The following is a 22,952-nucleotide window of genomic DNA, read 5'->3' on the forward strand; positions in this document are numbered from 1 at the left end:
AATAAAAGCTGACAGGTTGATGAGAGACGCCTCTGTGCATTTTCATACTGTGAACACTAGGTGTCGATCTTGGACTGATGCTTATATCTCTCAGTTTGAATGTGGAATAGCAAGGCTTGATACTTGTAATAATACCTTTTTTGCACTGTATGCCTTAGTTAAGTGATTCTTGATCATCTCTGTTTATTCAGTGTTGTGGTCGGTTATATCTCAGTTCCGCTTCTGCACCTGGTTCAATTTGTAATTCAGAATTTGTACATTTATCACATGGTGAGTTCATATCTTGAGTTGTTACATTTCTTGAAATGCCATACACTTTGTTCAGCTGGAAGAAACTCAAACCATATATTACAAGTGGCATTTGGATGTTGTTTTTGCTGTAATTTATTAACATCACTGTCACTTATCAGAAATACTGCCAACTGGAAATGAATTGTTTGTTGCATTTCAGCAAAGGCACGTACATGGAAACACATTAAAGTGTTTGACGCAACACTCATTTTATTCATATTCAAATTGGGATGTGAGTGTTATATAACTGAGCACAATTCTCAGAACACTAATGGATTTGGGTTGTAGGCGCATTGTCATGGTCTGTTGAGTAAACCTGTCCTTAACACTTGCTGACAATCAATATTAGTTAAGTTTTTAGGCAGATTTTTTGTAGTTCTAGAATTGCATGAGGAGCTCTCCTCTCCTGAGGTAATAAAAACAGTACTGTGACAAATGACATGTACCATTCTGTCTCAAGAGCAGCTTTTGTGTCAGAGATTAATGAAAACAAAATCCTGTGTGTCATTCGTTCAGAGATAGACCTCTGAATTTAGAGGTACTTCTAACTAATAGGGTACATGTGACAACAACACCGTTGTAAATCTTCTCATCCATGACTTACTTCCATTACATTAAACAGTTTCAGTAATTTATAGTAATTTATATTACACAAGTCTTATCTATCCCATCTTCTAATTTTGTAACCAGATTTTCTATGGTTTTTGAGGAATGGGTTATTCAGACCAAGTACCAATAAAATGAAGCACATCAAAGTGCCGCTGTACTTGAATGGCATTGTGTTAAGCCCATGTTAATGCAAGGAGATGGCTGGAAGTGAATTCTTAGTCCCACATTAAATTTGGAAGAGGATGAAAGAGCTCACTCCCAAAGCAGTGAATCTTTAATGCTGCTTTTTCGCAAGAGGCAAAGAGGCTTTTCGTGTCCGATCCACGTGATCCACCCTCTCAGCGTCCGCAATGTCAGAAACCAGTGTATACCCCTACATGAGGACATGAACCCCATCCGTGGATGATTTTTTTCTTCTCTAAAACGTGATTGTCTTTTTGCAGCTGACAGACAGCCTATCAATTATCACTTTTGTAGGGTCACGTGTCGTGAATTTCAATGATTTTTTTAACTCTGATCAGTTGGCAAAGAAGATGGTTATTCCTTGGCAGAGTATGTTCCAGTTTAAAGGTTATTTTTGTTTTCAATGTTTGCTTTGTTCGCCTAAAACGCATTGGTAAAAGGTTCGGCAATGACGATTCACAAACAGTCTTGTCAACCACACAGTATCATTATTTCATTCTGCATTACAAATATTCAAATTATCACAGAAGTATTGGAATAAAAGTTTGCAAAACGTTTTTTACAAAATGTGCAGAGCAGTGGGTCCCCAGGACCGGAGTTGAGAACCACTGCTGTATAAGAACTTATCTCTTCAGTGAGGCACAGTCAAAGCATGACATAAATGCAGCATTGTGGTGTTATAATTGCAATAGTTAGATATGGCTGTATCTCTAAAGGGGAGGTATTGTGTTATTGCATTCATTTCTAAAGTAGAACATCTCTACAGTGTGTTAACTTGTTACTAGTATTCTGCAGCAGTATAGCCTTAATACATTTCTACATCAGTGTTATCTTATGTTACTACATCACTGCTACTTTTCAGTGTGTGTACCATAAACTGAACTCATGAACAACTCTTACGAGCAGCTGGCCACTTTGGCCAATCGATCTGTTTGTTCTATCTACATAACAGTTTTATTTCTGTCCCGAACCAGCTCAACTTTTTCTAGCCCTCCACCTTCCCCAGCACCACCTGCCTAGATCGGATAGGGGGGTTCTCCGTACTTTCCTTGCAGCTGCACGCATTCTTTTCGTTGTATTTATGTACATTTTTCGGCAATAGTCGTCACTTAAACAGCAGCAGCAGTGTGGCAGATCTAGTCCGCCAAGACTATATACGTTTCATTTTTATCAATAAATACTGTTTAAATATATTCCGAGGGTTGTCATTATTGACACCTACATACATCTAATCAAACACTAGTATCACAGTGTCTCACTGAAGAGCTAAGGTCTTCTACAGCACTGGGTTTAAGAGGGTATTCAAATGAGAGGGTAATCAGTAAGCTGGCTGCATTCCCGGCTTCTTCTTTTTTTTCAGACGGGATAGCAGTTTGGAAATTTAGTAAGGCATTTTTGTACAACAGTTAATGGATGAAAATGACATACTCGTGTGAAAAAGTGATTGCAGTGTGGGCGGTTAATGGATTGGATCAGCCAGACCTTAATATTATAGGCTGCCACATTAGCACCAAATACACTGAACAATTACAACAGTGACAAACAGGAGGATGATCTTTATCATTAGTGTGTTTTTCAGTCCGAGTAATAAACAGATGGACGAAGGGATACATTAACCACATATCTGGCGATGAGAGGCAATGACAAGCAGAATTTGAATTGAAATTGTTCGCTGTCACGGGATATGTCACATTCAAACATACATAATGAACCAGAGGTTACCATCTGTTGGACAATCCTCCTCTGCCACCCCATTAATGTATTTGATCTCCTTTACTAGCTCGCTCTCATTTACCGCTACAAATTCCTCATCCAAACCTCAATCACGTATGATTGCGTAGAGAGAGAGAGAGAGAGAGAGAGAGAGAGAGAGAGAGAGAGAGAGAGAGAGAGAGAGAGAGAGAGAGAGAGCCTGCCTGAGAAAGCCCATTCACTGTCTCACTGTCAGTGTACCACAGGCAGCACTAGTCTCGATTTTACATTTTTACATTTAACATTCCCTCGAATGACTTCAAGGATTCGCACAGTTCTCGTTGTACTGGACACTTGACCTTTAAATTACAATTCGTGTTGAGCATAATAAGAAATTTCGACGTGAGGAACAATGCGATGAACTCGATCAGAAGAACTATGAAGAGCTGTAAAATAATTTGGAGAGCGTTGGTCACTCATATACCACTATAGTGCCTGAGAACGCGCGTTCTTGTGCCATGGGCTCCGTTTATTAGCAGGATGCATGCAAAGTTATGTGGAACGAACTAGACATGTGAATCATGTAGCAGTCGCTTGGAGGTGGAATCACGCGTCTGCTGTCTTCGGCACCTGGGATACCTGCGTGACAGGTTATCCACGTTCACATAGGACGTCTTTTTAATTTATCTATATTTTTTTATTTTTGCATCTAAGATGGAGAGCGGAAAATGTGCTTTATATAATCTCATGTGAAACCAGTAGATCGTCTGAGAAGAGGATGAGATTTCAGTCCTAATTCACAGGATCCTCTGGGTTTTTTTTTTTTTTTTTTTTTTGCAGGGAATCGGAATGAAATCTGTCTGAATTTAATTCAGTATCGTTTTATACATTATTCCCAGTTATTGCGTTAACAGCTGCACAGGCTCGTTTTACTGACTACTCGAGATGGCTGCGATCGCCAGTTCTCTGATCCGACAGAAACGCCAGGCGCGGGAATCCAACAGCGAGCGGGTCTCTACCTCCAAACGACGCCCCAGTCCCAGCAAAGACCCCCGCTCTCTCTGCGAGCGACATTTCCTGGGGGTCTTCAGTAAAGTCCGCTTCTGCAGCGGCAAGAAAAGACCTGTTCGCCGGCGACCAGGTCAGTGCTGGATGCTTTTTAAGACTACAGCCCCCACCCGAAGCCTCTACCGCAGTCTACAGATCCGCCGGAGGAACATATATCCTCCACTGTATTTTATTGCAATGCAAACCCTCCCCAAAATCCCACCTGTTTCATAGCTCAAGTGTTGTCTATCGGTATTCAATCACCAAACGATTTGCCATCTTAACAATCTGAATGCACAAATCGTTTTATGTTTATATATATGATATCTATATACATATATATATATGTTTTATTGATGTCATTATTACTGTTATCGATTAATTCAGTGGTTGTCATTTTGATCAGAGGCTGTGCAATTGTTAAAAGATCCATTTCTGCAAGAATGCAATTGACAAGTTTGCCCGTTATGTAGTGCAACAATGCAATTTTGTAATAGCTAGAATCCAGTGGCACTGCAGTGCACCAGGGCTTTCTTAGATGAAATGTTAAGTGGTAAATGTTTCCCTGATGAAAAATCCAGCAAACTGGCAAATGTGTTTTGGAATATGACAGAACCATCTTGAACCAGCAACAAACCAGCTACCAGGTGGTTGAGCTGGATTTTCAGTTTAGACCAGCTAGAAACCACAAACACATTTACCAGCTGAAGCTGTATTTTCCAACAGGGACTGCTTTACTGCAGTGTAGGGAGGGATTGTACAGTTAGTTTTATTGATGGACATGGTCTCACTGCCCACTGAACCACGCTATCGTCCTTTTTCGGCTCACGGAAAATGGCACGAAGCGTGTGAAATGATTTAAAAAAAACTACACAGCTTTCCTCTCTTCCTCCTCCTCCTCCTCCTCCTTAAAAAAAAAAAAAAACCCTTCTCATGATGTAGGACAAGCGCATACCCTCTTCCCAAAATATGCTCACTTATTTGACGGCTGTTGCTGTAGAATCTGTCTGTAAAAATGTTGTTTTTCCTTCTCCCCCGTAAGATGCGCCCTCGAAACCTCCACAGGTGTCCCGTAAGGGCGTCAGGCTAGGTCAGTAGCTCAGCCTCCATCCATGTGCTGTGTCTTCCAGTTTCCCACCCCATTTCGTGCTCATGGGGGACTAGCTCCTGTCTAACGGCAGTCGCCGATGTCTGCCTTGTCCTTGTAGTATGCTTACGACTATTGTTCTATCTCTCTGTCTCTGTATTCTTTTTTATGTATGTCTTACTGTCTTCTCTCTGGCTCTCCCTCCTTTTTTTCTTTTGTCCCTTCTTTACTCCCTCTGAGCCCCTCTTTTCGGTCTCTCTCTACCTCTTATGTTTCTGTCCCCGTTCTCATGTGTGCTCTGTCCCCTCCGTCTGTTTCCGTGCAGTGAGGCTCGTGTTTGCTCTGTGCTGCTGATGTGTCATGTTTCTCTTGTCAGTTGTGGTGACTTAAGTAGTCAAGGTGACCATTCACCATTTCATGATCATGGCATCATCTATCAACACATCCGATTGTAACTGTTTCTGTTTCTGGTATGAGGCAATATGGAACATGTATGGTTCAACAGAATTATACTGTTTTTGCATTGTTTGGGAAAATATGCAAACAGTGTTGATAAAAATGTGACATGCATTATCTCAGGTGAATAGACACACGCTTATACATTAAGTGCATACATTGCTACATGAGTAGAGACATGCATGCACACAAATCTCACAGAATCTGTCTGGAACATGTCCAAGTCATATTTGACCCCAAAAATCAAATAAGAAATTGTATTTTGCACAAAGACAATTTCAATGTTTTTTTTGTTTAGTTTTTTTACATCGTGACATTATTTTTAATGCCTCCAAATGTCTTATTTTTAATGCAAACATGCATCCTCATAATGTCATAAAGAACCCCTATGTTTCATTTAATTATTATTATATTATAAATTATGTATACATCATTAATATTTGTTGTACTCTTTTAACCTTCTATTTATTTTTATTTTTTTTAAATAGATTGTATTAAATAGGGGTGGGTGATATGACCAAAATCTTATTTCACGGTAATGATATACTGTGCAAAAGCCTGAGGCACATTCGTATTTTCACCCCAAATAAATGGGTTTAAGCCTGTTATTTATATCTTTTGTTGTAGTGTGTCAGTAGGAAATAGTTTATATTTCCAAACATTCCTTTTGCCATTAAATGTTATAATCCAGTGAGATTTTTGTATGCACAAGGAGTCACAAGAAACAGAAAAAACTGAGACAGAATAAATCCAGAAGAACTGCGGCAACGTCTCCAAGATGTAATCCCAGACAGACTCGATGATGGTGAGATCAGATCTCCGTGTGGATCAGACCAGCTGTTGTCAGACTCCTGGCGCTTACAAAAAATCTCACTGGATTGTTACAATTAGTGGCAAAATGAATTAAAACAATATTTTTTGTGTGAAAATTCGAACGTGCCTGAGACTTTTGCACAGTACTGTATATCACGATATATTGTCATCAGCGACAACGAGAGCAGCAGGTATACTGTATTAAGCCTTGTTCATACTTTCACCTGACTCTGTAGCATGAGCCTCCGCTGACTACTGTCCTGTCCAAATGGACGAGGCGTTTATAATTGATACGCTCGCCATTGTACTATTCTTTGAAACGACAGGGGGCGACTCTGAGTAATTGTCCTCTAAGCAGGTACACACGTGACGTGTCAATGTTTGTTTTTATTACCACCGCTTAAGACGCAGTGGATTAGTTTTATTTTTGAAGGGAATGCGCCTCCATATACCTAAATTCATCTATGTCTGCGCAAATCATTTTAAACTAGACTGCTTTGTGAACGAGGGTCAATACAGGGACAAAACAAAACACAGGTTTTGCTAAAAAAAGTTGTTACTAAAGGTTGGATCAGTACCAACTGTTCATGATCCAGTTCATGATCCAGTCTCTGGAACGACACTGGTCACAGCATGAAAGGGAGAGCATGCATTTTATTACAGTTCATCTGAGTTGTTTTAAGGTTATAAAGTTTACCAGTTTATTAAGCACCCCCTGAAATAGTCCGTATATATTTGTTTACTGTTAGTTGTAATGAGTGCTTTTGTGTAATTCGCTGTGTATGCTGATGATAATGTAAGGGAGAGAGAGAGTTTATGGCTAAGACTTTAATGCGTACTTCTTATACTGTGTTTTATTCAGCTCTTATGCTGATTTTCTGGAGTGAAAATGGACGCTTAATCTTTTGTGCTTAGTGATAATAATAAATAATAACAAATAATAAACTTCATCAGTAAAGTTTTGGCCATCATTCAGACGGGGTCAGCTACAACAGGCTTGTAGCGTGCCGCACAAATGCTGAAAAGTGAAGCCAAAGCGTCTTGATTGCCTTTAGGACTTTGGCGGCTTCACTTTTCACCAATGGAAGAGAGTGAAGGGGCATCGTCCATCTTTTTTTACAGTCTATGGCTTGTACTAATAGTGGATAAAAGCAAAATGACAACATAAGTTATAACTGTAATTAAACTAAACTATACATGTTCTATCCAACCCGATCTCACGGCAATTTGTACGTATTTTACGAGGTGGCTAATTCATACCAATGCATACAACCTCACTCGTCTGAATTCGTACTATTTTTGCTAAAACGTACATATTTTACGAGTCAAAAATTCAAATGAATTTATACGAATGACCTACCCCTTTACCCTGCCCCTAAACCTACCCATCAGTGGGGTTTAGACAAATCGTATGAATTCGTACGACTGAGGTCGTACGAATCCGAACGAATTAGCCACTTCGTACGAATTCATATGAACTGGTCGTGAGATAGCGTTGGTTCTATCTCCATGCAGCATATATTCTCTGGCTTTTGTAGGCATCATTGTCCGACTCCGGTTCGAAAATATAAGGCTGAACACCCCTACTGACAGTTTCTGACAGTTTCAGTGCGTGAGATTGTCCTGTTTTGTTGTTGCATGAGCTCTTGAAGCTCCGCCCTCTTCTTGAAAGGGGGCCGGGAGCAGCAGCTCATTTGCATTTAAAGGGACACGCAAAAATGCTGTGTTTTTGCTCACCCCCAAAAAGTGGCAATTTTAACATGCTATAAAAATGATCTGTGGGGTATTTTGAGCTAAAACTTCACATACATACTCTGAGGACATCAGATACTTATTTTACAGCTTTTTATTTTAAATAGGGGCTTGCATCATAGGTCCCCTTTAAACAACATATCTTAAATATTTTCTATTCAAATTAGACATTTTCATTTAATTTCATGAACATTTTTAATAAACATGAACCTTTATTTTCATTAAAAGCTTATTTCTGCTAGTGTAGGCTCATTTTGCAAATATAAGCAATTAATTTAGATACACGCAAACTGGGTACTGGTAAGATGCCGGTACAGATGAGACGTACCTGCTCAGCCAGAGTCGCCTCTCAGTCCCGCATCTTCCGAAAAAGTTGCAAAAAATGCTGTGCAAACCACCACGCGAAATCGAGTCTCGCGCACTCAATCTTCATTCGTGTTCCGAAGATGAACAAAAGTCTTTTTTTTTTTTTTGGGTGAACTAACCCTTTAACATCAAGTTCGTCCTTATGATGTCTGAGGCTGAGACTAATATCTATTAAAAACCCAAAACCAAAAGGTGCATTATAGTAATGAGAATTTGGAATCAATGCTTGATTTTTATAAAAAAAATGTCACTGTGAAAATAAATAAATCTAATTAGTCCTTAAAATTCTTACATTTCTTAATTCGGGGAAATAATGACCTGGACATGTTTTTCAAGAGATAGATTCACACACATACATGTGTTAAACCCAAACCTTTTTTCCCCAGGTAGAGTCATGTCCTATGGGGGCCCTATACTCCAGTCTTTGTTATAGAGGTGTGGATTCCGTATGTGATTTAGTAATGTTCTTCCTGATGGATGCAGGCAGGCTCGTTTGTGTGATTGATGGCCCTTCCAGCCTGTCAGAGATACTGGGGCTGCAGTGGATAGATGAGGCCCATGATGAATAGCTGATCATGACCATCATGGACATTCACAACTCTTCTAAACTCTGGTCTTGAAAGCTGTGGGACTTTGCTGCATGCCAGGTCATCCATGTGGCCCTCTTCACTCCTCACCTCTCAGGCCTGCCTCTAAACATTTATTGTACCCGCTTGTACAGATCACCGCTTCATCAGAAAACACCTGTTATGGCTACAGCTGGTCTTCTAAACGCCAGGTGTCCATAGTGAAATTGATTAATGAGGTCGCAGAAACAAATATGCAGAGTTTTATCAACACAGCCATTCACAAATACATTCACTACCATCACCAGATAAGAAGTCAAGAACGTATTTTAAATTCTTCATTTTTTTCTTCTGTTAACATGAAAAAAAAGAAAAAAAAAATGCAATGTGTTGGGGTGGATTCTGATAAAAATGTGGGTTGGGGACGGGGCTGTGTGTTTATTTGTTCCAGAGCCACAGCTGAAAGGCATTGTGACACGACTGTTCAGCCAGCAGGGTTTTTACCTGCAGATGCAGCCAGACGGAACCATCGATGGCACCAAGGATGAGAACAGCGACAACAGTGAGTGATTGGAACTGCACCAAGTGTGCAGCGCACACAGAGTTCAATGTACCACACTAATTGGATATGGGGAGACCGTTGTCGTACATTTTACATCAGTGAACATTCCTCAGGGTTTATTTATGAAGGTTTGTTTCTGAAAAGGCATAATCCTTAAAGGTATAGTAGGTAATTATATATATATAAAGGTAATTATATATATATATATATATATATATATATATATAATTAAAATTCATCATTTTAAAAGTCATCATTTTACACACACACATATATATGTGTGATGATAAAATGATGACAGATTTGAATAGGCTTTTCAGCAAAATGAACGGTAAAACAATCTTTAAACACAACAATTCAAAAATGTATACAAGGTAACAAATTTATCAAACTATTGATTGATTCAGCACAAACTGTAATTTATTAACTGGAGAACAAGATTGGGGAAGAAATTTGGGGGGAAAAAACTACCTTCATTATATAGCTGACTTTTGACTGAATGTGTCTTTCATAGCTATAACTAATATGATGAAATATACCAGACATCTGTTTGAAGACAAGCATTTGTATAATTGGACTTTTGTCTTATTGAAAATCGTATTGTTTCTCGTAAAACTGTTATGATGTCTTTCGATTCATTTAGATTACTTCTATGAATACGAATTTCTTAGATTATTTAAACGCACACCATCAATGAGAATGACATGACATAATTGTTAAGTGGATATTTGCTACTGGTAATATATTATTGCTCTAATCATGAAAGAGCAATGTTATTTCAATGTTTTAATTCATATGAATTTGAATTGTTTTGAATGCAAATTATTATTCAAAGGTAAGTGTAGATGAGTTGAGAGAGATCAGAATTGTTACAACGTACTGGAAGGCAGGGCAATCCCACTTAACCAGGTTTGCAGCACTTCTCTATTGCCAGCGCTCTCTCTATGAGTCATCCTTTTCTGTAGGGCTGTCTAACAAAGGCAATACACTCGTGGCCCATGATGAGAGTAGTTAAATGTGTGAATTGTATGCATTTCCTACAGTTTGTGCTGTCTCTTGTGAAAGAACCGACTGCCTAGGATTTCCATGGAGTCGTGCTAAAGTGTTTACATTGCTTATTCATTAAAGTTGGTTCTTATGAGGAACAGTCGGCCGTCAAAACTACATTTATATAGTATGGCCATAAAGAATAGGTATAACTTTTGTATAAACATTAGTTTCTCAATGGGTATTACACTTTTACACCAATGCCCTTTCACAACAGACAAACAGTCCCCTCGGAGGGAACAGCTTCTGAACAAATGAACTCTCCAGGGCCCTGTAGGTCGTTCCAGTCCCCTAACATCATCTGTGTCCAGAACAGACTTTGGTGAAAAACAGAGAAGACTTCTTAAAATCCCCTAAAAAGTTTTTTATGTGGCATTTGTAAATCACAAATGATTTGACAATGATTTGACACTGTCTTTGGCCAGAGGAGAACTGGCCCCCGACTGAGCCTGGGTTCTCCCAAGGTTTTTTTCTCCATTCTGTCACCTTGATGGAGTTTTGGTTCCTTGCTTAGTTGGGGACATTTAATATTCAACAATATTATTGATCTGCCTTGCTTAAGGTGGATGATGATGCAATTTTCTTCTAGAAACAAACTGTTGTATTATTTTCATGTTATCACTGTGAAGCTGCTTTGATACAATCTGTATTGTAAAAAGCGCTATATAAATAAAGGTGACTTGACTTGACGGCAGAAGAAACCTCATGGGCCCTATCATACACATGGCGCAATGCGGCACCAGGCGTGACGCAAGTGTTTTTTGCTAGTTTCAGCCTGACGCAGTTATCATTTTCACGTCCTGCACCACGTAGTTTAAATAGCTAATGCATTTGCGCCCATTTGTGCGCCCGTGGGCGTGCCCATGCGCTGGTCTGAAAACGAGGTGTGTTCAGGCGCATTGTTGGCCCATTGCTATTTTGGAGGCAACTGAAATAGACCAACTGAAACCTGGTCTAAACTCAATGGCGCAATATTTTTTTTGTTATTTAAAGAGTGAGTTAGTAATATGCGCCTTTATGGGTCCACAACGCGTGTACACTTTGTCCCGTAGATGGTCTGCTTGCACGATTTAACCTCGCGCACGAGCAGATCTGTTTCCTTTCTAGAGAAGCGTTCAGTTTTTCCGCTTGCAAATTCCACCATGTAAATAGCGAATTCGCCATGGCGCGAGTGCAACTGGCTTTTAAAGGGAATGGGAGATGAGACTCTGATTGGTTTTCTGCAGAACTTCTCCTGTCCCGCCATTCATCAGTTTTTGGTTGGATTAATTGCAATTTACCATGACATTCAGATTGAATACTTAAACTCTGGCCTATAGGTTATGATGAATAAAGACAATTTACATCTAATTCATGGGAATATTAAATAATAGCTCAATTGTTAAAATTAATTTGAATGAAATAATAATAATAATAAAAATAAACAGGTCACCAGGAGTTTGTGATTTTTGCATTTGTATGGTTATACTTTTTTGAAGTAGAATTTTATGCTTAATTAAAAAAAAAAAGTGTGAACCCATAATGAATTGTGAGTTCTGCATGAAATATTCATGCGCTGACTTTACACACAGTTGGTGGTGGATAAGAGAACCTTACTGTTATTTCATATCTATTCATATCCACCATTTACCCTTTTGAAATGCTACAGGGAAATGGGAGTGCAATGTCTTTTTTATATCTCTGAGAAAGTGGAGACTTTCAGAGAATGTAAAACTGTCCTGTTTGCAGATTGAAAATAAGGTGTGGAGTGAGATGGAAGAAAGCTGAAGGGAGCTTCTGGAATAGCCTCAGGCTGTTCTTTAACTCAGCTGAACTGAGAAGTCCTTTCCACCTCTAATCCTCACATTTATCTGTCAGTCTGTTCCACAGGCAGAGATCAGTAAACTAGTAAGCTGTTAATAATTCAGCAAGCAAACTCTAAAAATTTCCCTCTCCATTTTTAACCACGGGCAGGCTGGATAAAGAAGGCAAGCAGAGGATAGTGGCTTGAAGTGCAAAGGTTTTTAATAAATGTTTATTTTTTCACAATGGTCTTTAAGTCCAAAAAAACAAAACCACATAATAAATATAAACATAACCAGAAACCAGGAACTCGGAGGGAAACAGAAACAAAGGACAAATCCAAAACAGGGGTTACAACAACAAGCACAAGGGAAAACAAGTCGTCACCTTTATTTTTATAGCGCTTTATACAATAGAAATAGTTTCAAAGCAGCTTCACAATAATAAACTGAAAAGTTACAGAATTACATAAACTTCATCAAATATGAGACAAGTTCAAAATTTGCTGTAAAGCAGAGGTAGCAAGATAATGGTTTCATTATTCACTCAAATCATTTCAGTGTTGATTCAGTTCTGTTTAATAATTTTGTAAGGTTCAAGCCTGGTCTCATTGTTAATACGTAACATTTATAGGTACAAAATTAACTTTTTGTACATTTGGATAGATGCTCTGGCAACAACTAAACATAAACATTATTAAGTTTTTACAGCATAAACATAAAATGAACATAAAATATTTACAAATCTTTTATATTATAAAGATATTTGTATAATTGCCCTTTTACTATTTTATAGACACATTTTAGATCCCTAAACCCTACCCCAAACCTAAACATAACCATTTTATAGAGAATATAAAAAGAATATAAACAATGTAATTGTCACGATCTCACCTGTCACTTCTGCAATACATCTCCCATAATCCCTCCTGGCTTTCTATCACAGCACACACGCTCACCAGCATACTGATCAGCCGCACCTGCCACCAATCTGCACCCACATCAGTTCTCCTATAAAGGCACACGTCTCCTCTTATTGTCCAGTCTCTTTCTAACAAAGTGGACTTACTTGATCTCAAGCGTATTTTGCTGTGATTATCTCCAGCGTTTTTCTACAGTGATTATCTCCAGAGTGTCTTCCCTTCCCTTGTGTCTACAGTGTTCCTGTCTGTTTGCCTGCAAGGTCAAAATTACCTTCATACTTACCTGTCACAATGAGGTGTGTGCTTCCATCTGTCATCCATGATCTCCTGCACCTGCAAAAAAGAAAAATCTGTTACCAAGCTGATTAGACTGCGTATCTGCGCCCACATTTTTCCAAAATGGTCATCCGATCGAGAATTACACGAAGGAATTTTTTGAGCTCTCCAACATGGTGCCTTGGAATGAGGGCACCTTAAAGATCGTATTCTGGAGTGGATTGGACAATCATCTTTTCAAACAGATTCTGACGGCTTCAGTTACCTCCTGTTCCCTGCAGCGTTACATCAAGGATGTCCTGTGGCTAAGTGGATCGTCCTACACTGTAGGTGAAGCAGAAGTAGTCATCATCCCACCATCCCAACCTGCGCATCAGTCCTTCAGTCTCCAGTAGTCCAATCCACAGAGTCCTCATCAACCTCAGAACTCTTCACACAAGCGCAAGATTCTAGAGTTCCCCAACTCAGAGTCTCCTTCCCCAAGCCTAGGAAAGCTAATCCTGGAGTATGAATCTTGTTTCCACGCTTGCTGATCCTCCAATAATATCTGTATGGGTAGCTATGAGGAAGGGTGGTATTTCCCAACGCCCGTCCACTCCTGTTCCAGTTTCCCGAGCACAGCCAATACATACCCTATACATGCATCCCGGGGGCTATACATACGGCATCCTCCACAGAGGCTGATCCTCCTTGGCTCCCAGAACTGCTGGCATCTCCTAGGCTCCCTAAACTACCACCGCCGCCTCCCTCGCTCCCAGCTGCCCTGGCGAACTCCCATCCTTCCGGCACTGGTCACCGATCCTCTACCTGTCACTCTTCCAACTCCAAGGCGCCCACCCTCCAGGGGGAGGACTGTCATGATCTCACCTCTCACTTCTGCACTACATCTCCCATAATCCCTCTTGGCTCCCTACAACAGCAAACATCAGTACTCCTATAAAGGCACACACCTTGTCTCCCTGACTTACTTGATCTCCAGCGTATTTCTCCAGAGTGTGTCTTCCCTTCCCTCATGACTCCAGTGTTCCTGTCTTTTTGCCTGCAAGGTCAAGTTCACCTTCATTCTTACCAGGTTTTGAATAAAATTTGGATTTCATACATTAATTTCTTATTCAAACATAATCCTGTCATCCAGCCATCTCCTCCCTTCCTCTTTCATCCTCATCCTTTTCACAAAAAAAATATTTTAGGTAGACAGATCAATACAGTACAAAGAACTTTAAAAAAAAATTAGGATGTTGGAAAATAACCATGTCTTTTGTGTTAACCTATTGCTTTTTAATATTCACCATTGCATCAATGCAAATGAACAAGCACACCGTTGTTTGTTGCATAGTGAAGTGTGTGTTCAAGTAAGCCAGATATGAGCAGATTCTGCGCAATACGCTGTATTTAATATATCATGATGACTCATGAATTGAGTATTTGCATTAAATCTGCACAGATTTGGCTTACACAAACGTTCCCGGCAAAGTGAGTAAACCTACTAATAAGGAAAACGCCAAACTGGCTAGTGATTTGAGAGGGTTACTCGCCACAGCTGATTTTTACCCGCATTTGGCGGGTGTTAATTTCAAACCCTGATTCTTACCTGTCACAACGAAGTGTGTGCTTCCATCTGCCATCCTGCATCTGTCATCCACAATCTCCTGAAAGCTATTTCCCCTTGAAGTCTATTTGAACTGAATAGGCCTACTACTCACCCATTTCTGCCCTGTTGCTCTGTGCTGTCAATAAATACTTCCGTTAATGTCATATTTTGTGTCTGAGTCTACATTCCGTTACAGTAATGGACAGAAATGTGCAGGAAAATGACAATATAGCATTAAAAAATTTGAGCCGTTAATCCCTCTAAACCTAACCATAGCCATTTCTTAAAAATATGTAGGCCTACTGTAACAGTTGTAAAGAAAAACATAACAGACAGACAAGTGGAATCTCAATTTATTTATTGCAAAAATGTCAAAAGTAGTCCAAATGATGTGTTGCAGTTGCAGTCCTCTGTGTCAGTATATAATAGTTTTGTATGAGGTACAGAACAGAATTTAAGTTGTTTACCGCTGAAATATTATCCCGATCAACTCGGTGAAGGTGCACATTTCTCATCCAAATGCAGATCAACCGAAACATGAAACAGGCCCTGGGCCAATGAGCGTTTGATATCACTGCCGTAAAATGTGCCATAAAACTTCTTGAGGGGGCAATTTTTTTATTCATAACGAGTGCAGGATTTGACGTTTACAGTCGCTGCTGTGAATGAAGATCAAGATTGCAGAATAAAAGCCTGAATTTGGATCTGTCCTGAATTTGGATCTGTTCGCAATCATATGGATTTGTAAAGATTTGGATTACAATGACTACAGTGAGAAAATGCCTTTTGTGTCCCACGCAAACCAAATAAATATTACACGATAGATAATGGTTAAACGATTACAAGAATGTTATTAATTGAAAGTTTTTAAAGTGTAGTCTTGTTAAACATTATGTAATCCTTCTAAATGAGTTTGCAGCAGGTCATGAACAGGGCGAAATGTTATAGTTTCATATAGATGAGTAAATTGCGTTTAATAAATGCGACTGAAAACATCATTGATATGACAATTGAATACAACTGAATCAAAATATTACTGCTACGAATTTTATATTTATAAATAAGAATTCGTACACATTTGTACATTTGTAAAGTTGTTCATATGTGAGTAATTTACACTTTAGTAGGGGGACCAGTCCTCCTCTCGCCTAGATGACCGAACATGGTGTGTAATTGATCAGGATCAATGTGGCGGGCATTGGGTGAGAAGGAAAAGTTGTAATCTGCCCAGCAGGTTGAAACATTAAGGTAGAGGCCCAGCTAACAGGGAACATTCTCAGATCTTCGTGGCAAGTTCTTTTAGAGATATGAACAAAAATTATTCCATGAACATTAATAGAATGTTTTTTTTTAAAGGTGATCTGGTCTTTAATAATGTTCTCAAAATGTTGTAACCTCCATTCCCTGATGAAGGGAACGAGACGTTGTGTCTATGTACTGACACTAGGGGTCGCTCTTGGGAGCCCCAAACACCTCTGATACTTTGAGAAAAAGCCAATGAGAATTGGTGACGCCATCCACTCATTCAGGTTTGTGCTGAGGAGCCGAGACAGTGTCGAGAGTTCAGCACTGTGGCGGGGACCAACGTCCATCAGGTATCTGAGGTTACAATAGTAACCAAGACGTTCCCTATCTGTCAGTCACTTCAATGTTGTGTCGATGTACTGGTATCAGGGAAACACCACAGCCAGCTGAAACCAGCAAGTGCACTCGCAATATCATAACCTTCCCATTGCCCCACATAAGCGACGTCGTCCTCTGTACCATGAAAGGGGTAGTAAGGACCGTACATACAGTGAGAATAGGTCACTTCAGCCTTTTCTTGACCTTTTTTGAAAAAAATATTTATTAAATAAAAACCTACAGCTGTGCAGACCAGAAGTTAGCGATGGGGGAAGTGCTCTTTTTCATATTCAGAAAAAAGAACACTACAGAGACCCCTTCCTGCCCAAAGGGAGGTTAACATGTGGAAAATACATCACATGGACTTACCAACGAGGAAGTACCACACATGGAAAGAAGTCACAGGCATCCAAGGGCAGCGCTTACAAGCTCACCACTTGATCCCTAAATGAGGTTGTGGGAACTCTGGGCACGTAGCCCGGGCAGGGTCTTATAGGATCACGTGAGAGTATCCCGGACCGAACTCTAAGCACGTTTCACTGACATAGAACGCCTGCAGGTCTAGGCAAGACTACAGTGAGTTTCCAACAGGAAATATGGCACGGCCTTGGGTTTAACCTCCTGGCGCCTATAAGAAACCTGATTATCAGGTCGTGTTTCCTTAAGGACTTACTGTCCACTGCATCGTGTTGTGTCGCTATTGCGGCCACATACACTTTTAAGGTGGAGAAGCTTCAGCCGTCCCTCCAACACTCTAAAAAGTAATTCCATTTATAGTTCCTGTTACCACAACTTAAATAAATGCTAATGCTTATGGCTGCAAGCACCAATCTATATAAATGATTGAATTGCTCGTGATGTCGTAAATTTCGACGTAGGTAGGTTTCTAGTTCCCAGCATGATTTTAAAGCTGCATTCAGTAACTTCGGGATTTCTTCGCTGTATTCTCGCTTTTTGCTCGCAGGTTTCTCTCTAGAGCTCCCCCCACAGCTTCGGAATAGATATTTGACAACACTGTTGTAAAAACTCGTTGGCTATTCTCAGACACCAGAGGCTAGTAGATCAACGACATCAAAGCAGATGGGACATTCTTTAAAACGTCTTCTTCATTCGGGTTCGAACAGCGTGAGGGAGCGCAATAATGACAGCATTTTAGCAGATTTCTTTTGGCCGTAAAGCAATTGTTTACATCGCGAGACCTGATATCACGCGAGACTTCCTGACGCGGCGGCCGGCGGCCCGCCGGCTCAAAGTTGCAAGTGCGCATTTTCCGCTCAGGGGCACCAGGGGGGTGCGAAACGACCACCATTCAACCCGAAATAAGTAATATAACCATTCCAATGACTCCGAAGCTGTTCAGTTAAGGTAAAAAAAGTTACTTAGTTCACCTTTAATAGAACTGGGTTCAGAGAATAAATGTTGAAATTAAGTGTTATTTTATTAGTTCTTTTAGAGAATGGAAAGACCTGTTTGTGTTTAATGATGTCATGTTTGACATTTTCTGTTATGTTGAATTTGTTGTTATCACCGCTGGTGATAGACTATTAAGGTCTACTGCATCCCGTCCAGACGTGGAGGTTCCAGAGGTCTGGTTGCGGGTGCCAAATTGTGCCCTGCTTCTGAGAAAGAAGTTGATTCCTCAGGGGAATCTGCCAGGGAGGGGCTGTTGCAAAAAGCATGAGCTCCGAGTCCGGGTGGGCCAACTCAGGCCCCGTTTACACGATGGGAAAACGCAGATATTTCCCTGCGTTTTGGCCTGTCATTTACACGAAAATGCCGTTTTTATCCAAGAAAACGATTATTTCTAAAAACTCCGGCCAAAGTGGAGATTTCTGAAAACGCCGGTTATGTGTTGCTGTGTCAACTGGGAGAAACGGGGTTTTAGGTTCTCAAACGTCACATTATGCGCCAGAAAATGCTTACGTCATGTGAGCGCCCTATGTTTAGAGTTTGTTTGGCTACTATTTGATCATGGATGCTGTTAAGGTGGTACTCATTTTTACTTTTGTGCAAACGTTTTTGGCCTGTTTGCATTTGCTTCGCTGTCTGTCCACACAAACGAATCTCGCGCCATGTCTGTTGTTTTGAAAGGAACTGTAGAAGTCGCTCGTGCTATTCGTTGTTGTCGATTTTGAGGATTCTGATTGGCTTGCATGGCTTTACCCTTCTCCCTACACTGCCGCCCATAGGTTTGGCATAATTATTATGTTGCTCTACGGCGTATTTATGTGGGTTGATGTAAACGACAACTTTTTTGAAAACGATGTTGTGTGTACGATGTTATTTTTGAAAACGGAGGGGGAGAAATATTCGTTTCTCTAAATACCCGGCTATGTGTAAATGTGGCCTCAGTGCAACCATCAAGACCTGTTTTTCGTCCTCCCTGACTTTGCACAACGTCTGTGCAATCAGGCTCACCGGGGGAAACGCATCCTTGCTGAGGCCCCAAGGCCAGCTGTGTGCCAGCGTGTCCGTGCTGAGAGAAGCTTTGGACATGGAATACCACAGCGGGCAATGGGAGGATGCCTGGGAAGTGAACAAGTCTACAACGTACCTGTGCTTCACTGAATCCTCTCCAAATCAGCTGGACTACCTGGGGGGTTGGAGTCTTCACTCTCTTTCAAGCATTACTCGTCGTGAGAGCAGGTCCACTGCATGATTGAGTTCACCTGTCATATGAGTGGCTCGTGGAGGAAATAGCGGGTGAGTTGCAACATACGACATGTCCTGCCCAAAGCTGTGTGCCTGTTGCATACGGCGCCCCAGCCTGTCTTGGACACTTGTTCTAAGGGAACCCCTGCCCATAGAAATGCAAGGTCTGCTGAGTGTGCTCGTTCGTGAGACGCCCCGTCATAGTGACTGAGTCCAACTCCATCCCGAGAAAAGAGATGCTCTCGACTGGAGAGAGCTTACTTTTTTCCCAATTGGCCTGAAGCCACAATTGGCTGAGGTGTCTGAGCACAAGGTCCCTGTGCACACACAATAAATCTCGAGAGTGAGCTAGAATCAGCCAGTCATCAAGATAATTGAGGATGCAAATGCCCACTTCCCTTAGCTGGGCAGGGGCAGCCTCTGCGACTTTTGTGAAGGTGACACGAGGTGACAGGGACAGCCCAAAAAAGAGGACCTTGTACTGGTATGCCTGATCCTTGAAAGCAAACCAAATAAATGGTCTGTGTTGAGAATCGAGTCATAAATGTATGCTTCAGGTCTATCCTTCAGGTCTAATGCCGCAAACCAATCTTGATGGCGAACACATGTCAAAATGCGTTTCTGTGTTAATATCTTCAACGGCAGCTTGTGTAGGGCTTGATTCAAAACTCAATAAAATAAAATAAAGTAATAACAAATAAGTAAGTAAATACAAAAAAGCTGGGCAATGTGCCAATCCATGGCTAGGCCACCTGGATTTCACTTTTCCCGGCTACTTCCGATGGGCAGTCCGAGACTGCCTTATATTTAACGCAGTTATTATATTAATAATAAAAATGATGGCACATCGGGTGATAAGGTCGTCCTCTGTGTTGAGTCTTTTAAACTACTCAACGTGCATGCCACACCCCCGTGCTAATGGTACAGCCCACGTCACAAATTTCAAGACAAATTTTTTTTGAAAAATAGAAAAGCGGTTAGATTTTATTTATTCAAATGGTTGTTTTTGAAGTCACAATTTAGCAAAATTTTGTACAATTTAAATCAAGGGGAAAAAATGGAAAATATCCATTGATGATGTCTGAAAAACAAGAACAATTATCTTTCAATAAGTTTAAATTAATTTAAAATGTTTCATTTTTGCATTTGAGTTGTATGGTCTGAAAACTGAATTGTGAAGCGTTACATGGACCAAAACTGCTGAAATAACTACATTAACAAAACTGAAATAAGAGTGCGCAGGTTATCTATCAGTCAGACGCGCATTAAAGTTTCGTTTGTTACTATAGCAACAGTAGACACCTAACCCGTCTCAGAACCATCATAAGGAAAATGTTCTGTATAAAGAGAACAAAGAGGGCTTTTCTTACTATTCCGTGAAGAGAAGTTAGTTTAGGATTAGTTGGGCATGATATTCTAGGGTAGTCTCTCCATGAAAGCATTAATAAGGATGAGGAGCCATTAACACTATCCTACACAATATTTAGCATGAACTAATAATACTTCTAAAACCTTTTTTAAATTTTGGCTTATGTAAATTTCTACAAATGCCAATTTGTATAGGCTATTAAAATAAAGTTATGTAGCATCAATAAGAACCAACATGAACCAACATTAACAATTGAAAAAAGGTTGTTGTTGTTGTTGTTTTTTGCCCCCACTCTCTGTTCCCCGAACATTGGGGGAAGCATTTAAATAATCCTTTGAATGCATATAAAAAATGCAGAATTAAATTTAATTAATCGAAATCGCATCAAATTGTTATGTGTATCGTCTCAAATCCAATCATTCTGAATGTGCAAAAATCATTATTGACTCGAATCGAAAACCTATGAATCATGATTAACCTATGATTAACTGTCTACCCAAAGATTCACAGCCTTAGTCGTAACCCACCACCTTTCTTTAGTATGATGAAGGACTATACAACTCTCTTTAATTCTGGCTGGAGGGACAGGCTCTATTGCATCCTTCGCCAAGAGGACTGCAAACTGCAGGGCCGTCTTTGCCTGCTACCGAGGTAAAAAGCACGCCGCTGAATCGGGGTGAGATCTAGCAATCTGAATCGCATAGCCGAGTCTGACTGTCCTGATGAGCCAGTGCGAAGGGTTGGGGAGTGCTAAACATGCATCCCAAGCTCCGTACAAGTGGCAACAGAGGGACAATATTTTTTTTACATATCTGCGGCAGGGCAGCGATGCGGAGCGTTGGCCACCGCGTTAGGAGACAAAGATGCTCTCCATCTGTGCAAGCTCTTTTAGGGAGACTGCTCTTTTGCTGAAGAGCCCTGGGAAAGCTCTCTGCACTTAGCTGTGCATTGGGAGACAGATCGCTGTAATTTGAGGGCAAGAATGTGCACATTATACCATGACATCGGACTATTCGCCTTAATCTTCTTTGAGCACAAAGGAGCAACTGTGTGCTAAAAAAGAGAGAGTCCATAATTTATGCTGACCAGTTGAGACAAATCAGGAAGATTATTTACAAAGCATTCTTCGGTATTAAAAGTTCTACCATATTCACAAGGGCTAATAAGGAAACTAGAAACACCTATAGGAAGGAGAATAGGCTAATTAACATAAAAACTACAAGTGGAATACAAAATGGCACAAGGAAACAGGTTTTACAAACTAAAAGACCCAATACCCAAAGACACAGGCTGAATCCGAAATCGCCCCCTAAACCCTCATTCACTATTCCCTACGTTAGACCACTAATACTGTTCACTTGTAGGAGTAAATGAAAACGAGTGAGCGAATTCAGACAGTCGCTGGATGGATGTCCCCTCAAATAACACCCTATTTGAGGGTATAGGGGGTGATTTCGGATTCAGCTACAGAAAACATGCAGAAAGTGTAACACCATTTGTACCAGTTTAATTGTTCCCACTATTACAAGCAACCTGAAGTTCGTAAAGTTATGGAGATAAAATAAAATAAAAATGAAAGCACAGTTTAGCATTCAGATCAAGCCCAAAATAAATTATCAGAATAATACATTACTTCCACCTTGAAATGACTGACCCTTTGAGCCCTACTGATTATGTTGATGAGAATCAACTCCTGAGATCAATTCCTGAATTACCTTTCTATTGAAGCTGTCAGCAGATCAGAGAAAGAAATGCCTACAGAATATTACATGCACCATGACTGGTGCAGTTCCTGATACTACAGAGCACCCTCATTTAAATTTATTTAGCTTTAACTTAAAAAAAGGTGGTACAGGTGGGCACCCAAGTAAGATTTAAATTGATGTCATTTAAATGAAATGATATTAGAGTTAAAAAAAAAACTTGTGGCAAAGAGACTTAAGAGTTAAATTACTAAATTAAATGAATACATGAAAGGGGTCATGAACTGCATTGTTTTATTGTTTTATAATGTTTTTGGGGGTGCACTTATAGGGCCCTATTTTAACGATCTGAAACGCAAGTATCAAGCGCGAAACACAAGTAACTTTGTGGGCGGGTCTTAGGCGCTGTTGCTATTATACTGGCGGGATAAATGACTCTTGCGCCCGACGCAAATCTAAAATGGGTTGGTCTGAAGTAGCTTCATTATTCATAGGTGTGGTTTGGGCGTAACGTGAAATAAACCAATCAGAGCGACATCTCACATTCCCTTTAAGAGCAGGCG

The 22,952-nt window shown here is 40.2% G+C and overlaps 1 protein-coding gene across 4 annotated transcripts in view; it reads left to right on the forward strand.

Moving 5' to 3' along the window:
• The window catches only part of fgf12a (fibroblast growth factor 12a), a 74,291-nt gene that overhangs the window by 25,684 nt on the left and 25,655 nt on the right, over positions 1 to 22,952 (forward strand). For 2 of the 4 annotated variants that reach the window (XM_084411574.1, XM_084411573.1), the window contains exon 2: positions 9,314 to 9,424. In XM_084411574.1, the coding sequence (XP_084267700.1) occupies positions 9,314 to 9,424 (111 nt within the window). Of the gene's footprint in view, positions 1 to 3,592; positions 3,917 to 4,864; positions 4,913 to 9,313; positions 9,425 to 22,952 lie in introns of those variants that run through there. The other 2 variants (XM_084411571.1, XM_084411572.1) reach the window with 2 other exon arrangements.

Source organism: Rutilus rutilus, assembly GCF_951802725.1.
Source record: "Rutilus rutilus genome assembly, chromosome: 6".
Taxonomy (NCBI): Eukaryota; Metazoa; Chordata; class Actinopteri; order Cypriniformes; family Leuciscidae; genus Rutilus; species Rutilus rutilus.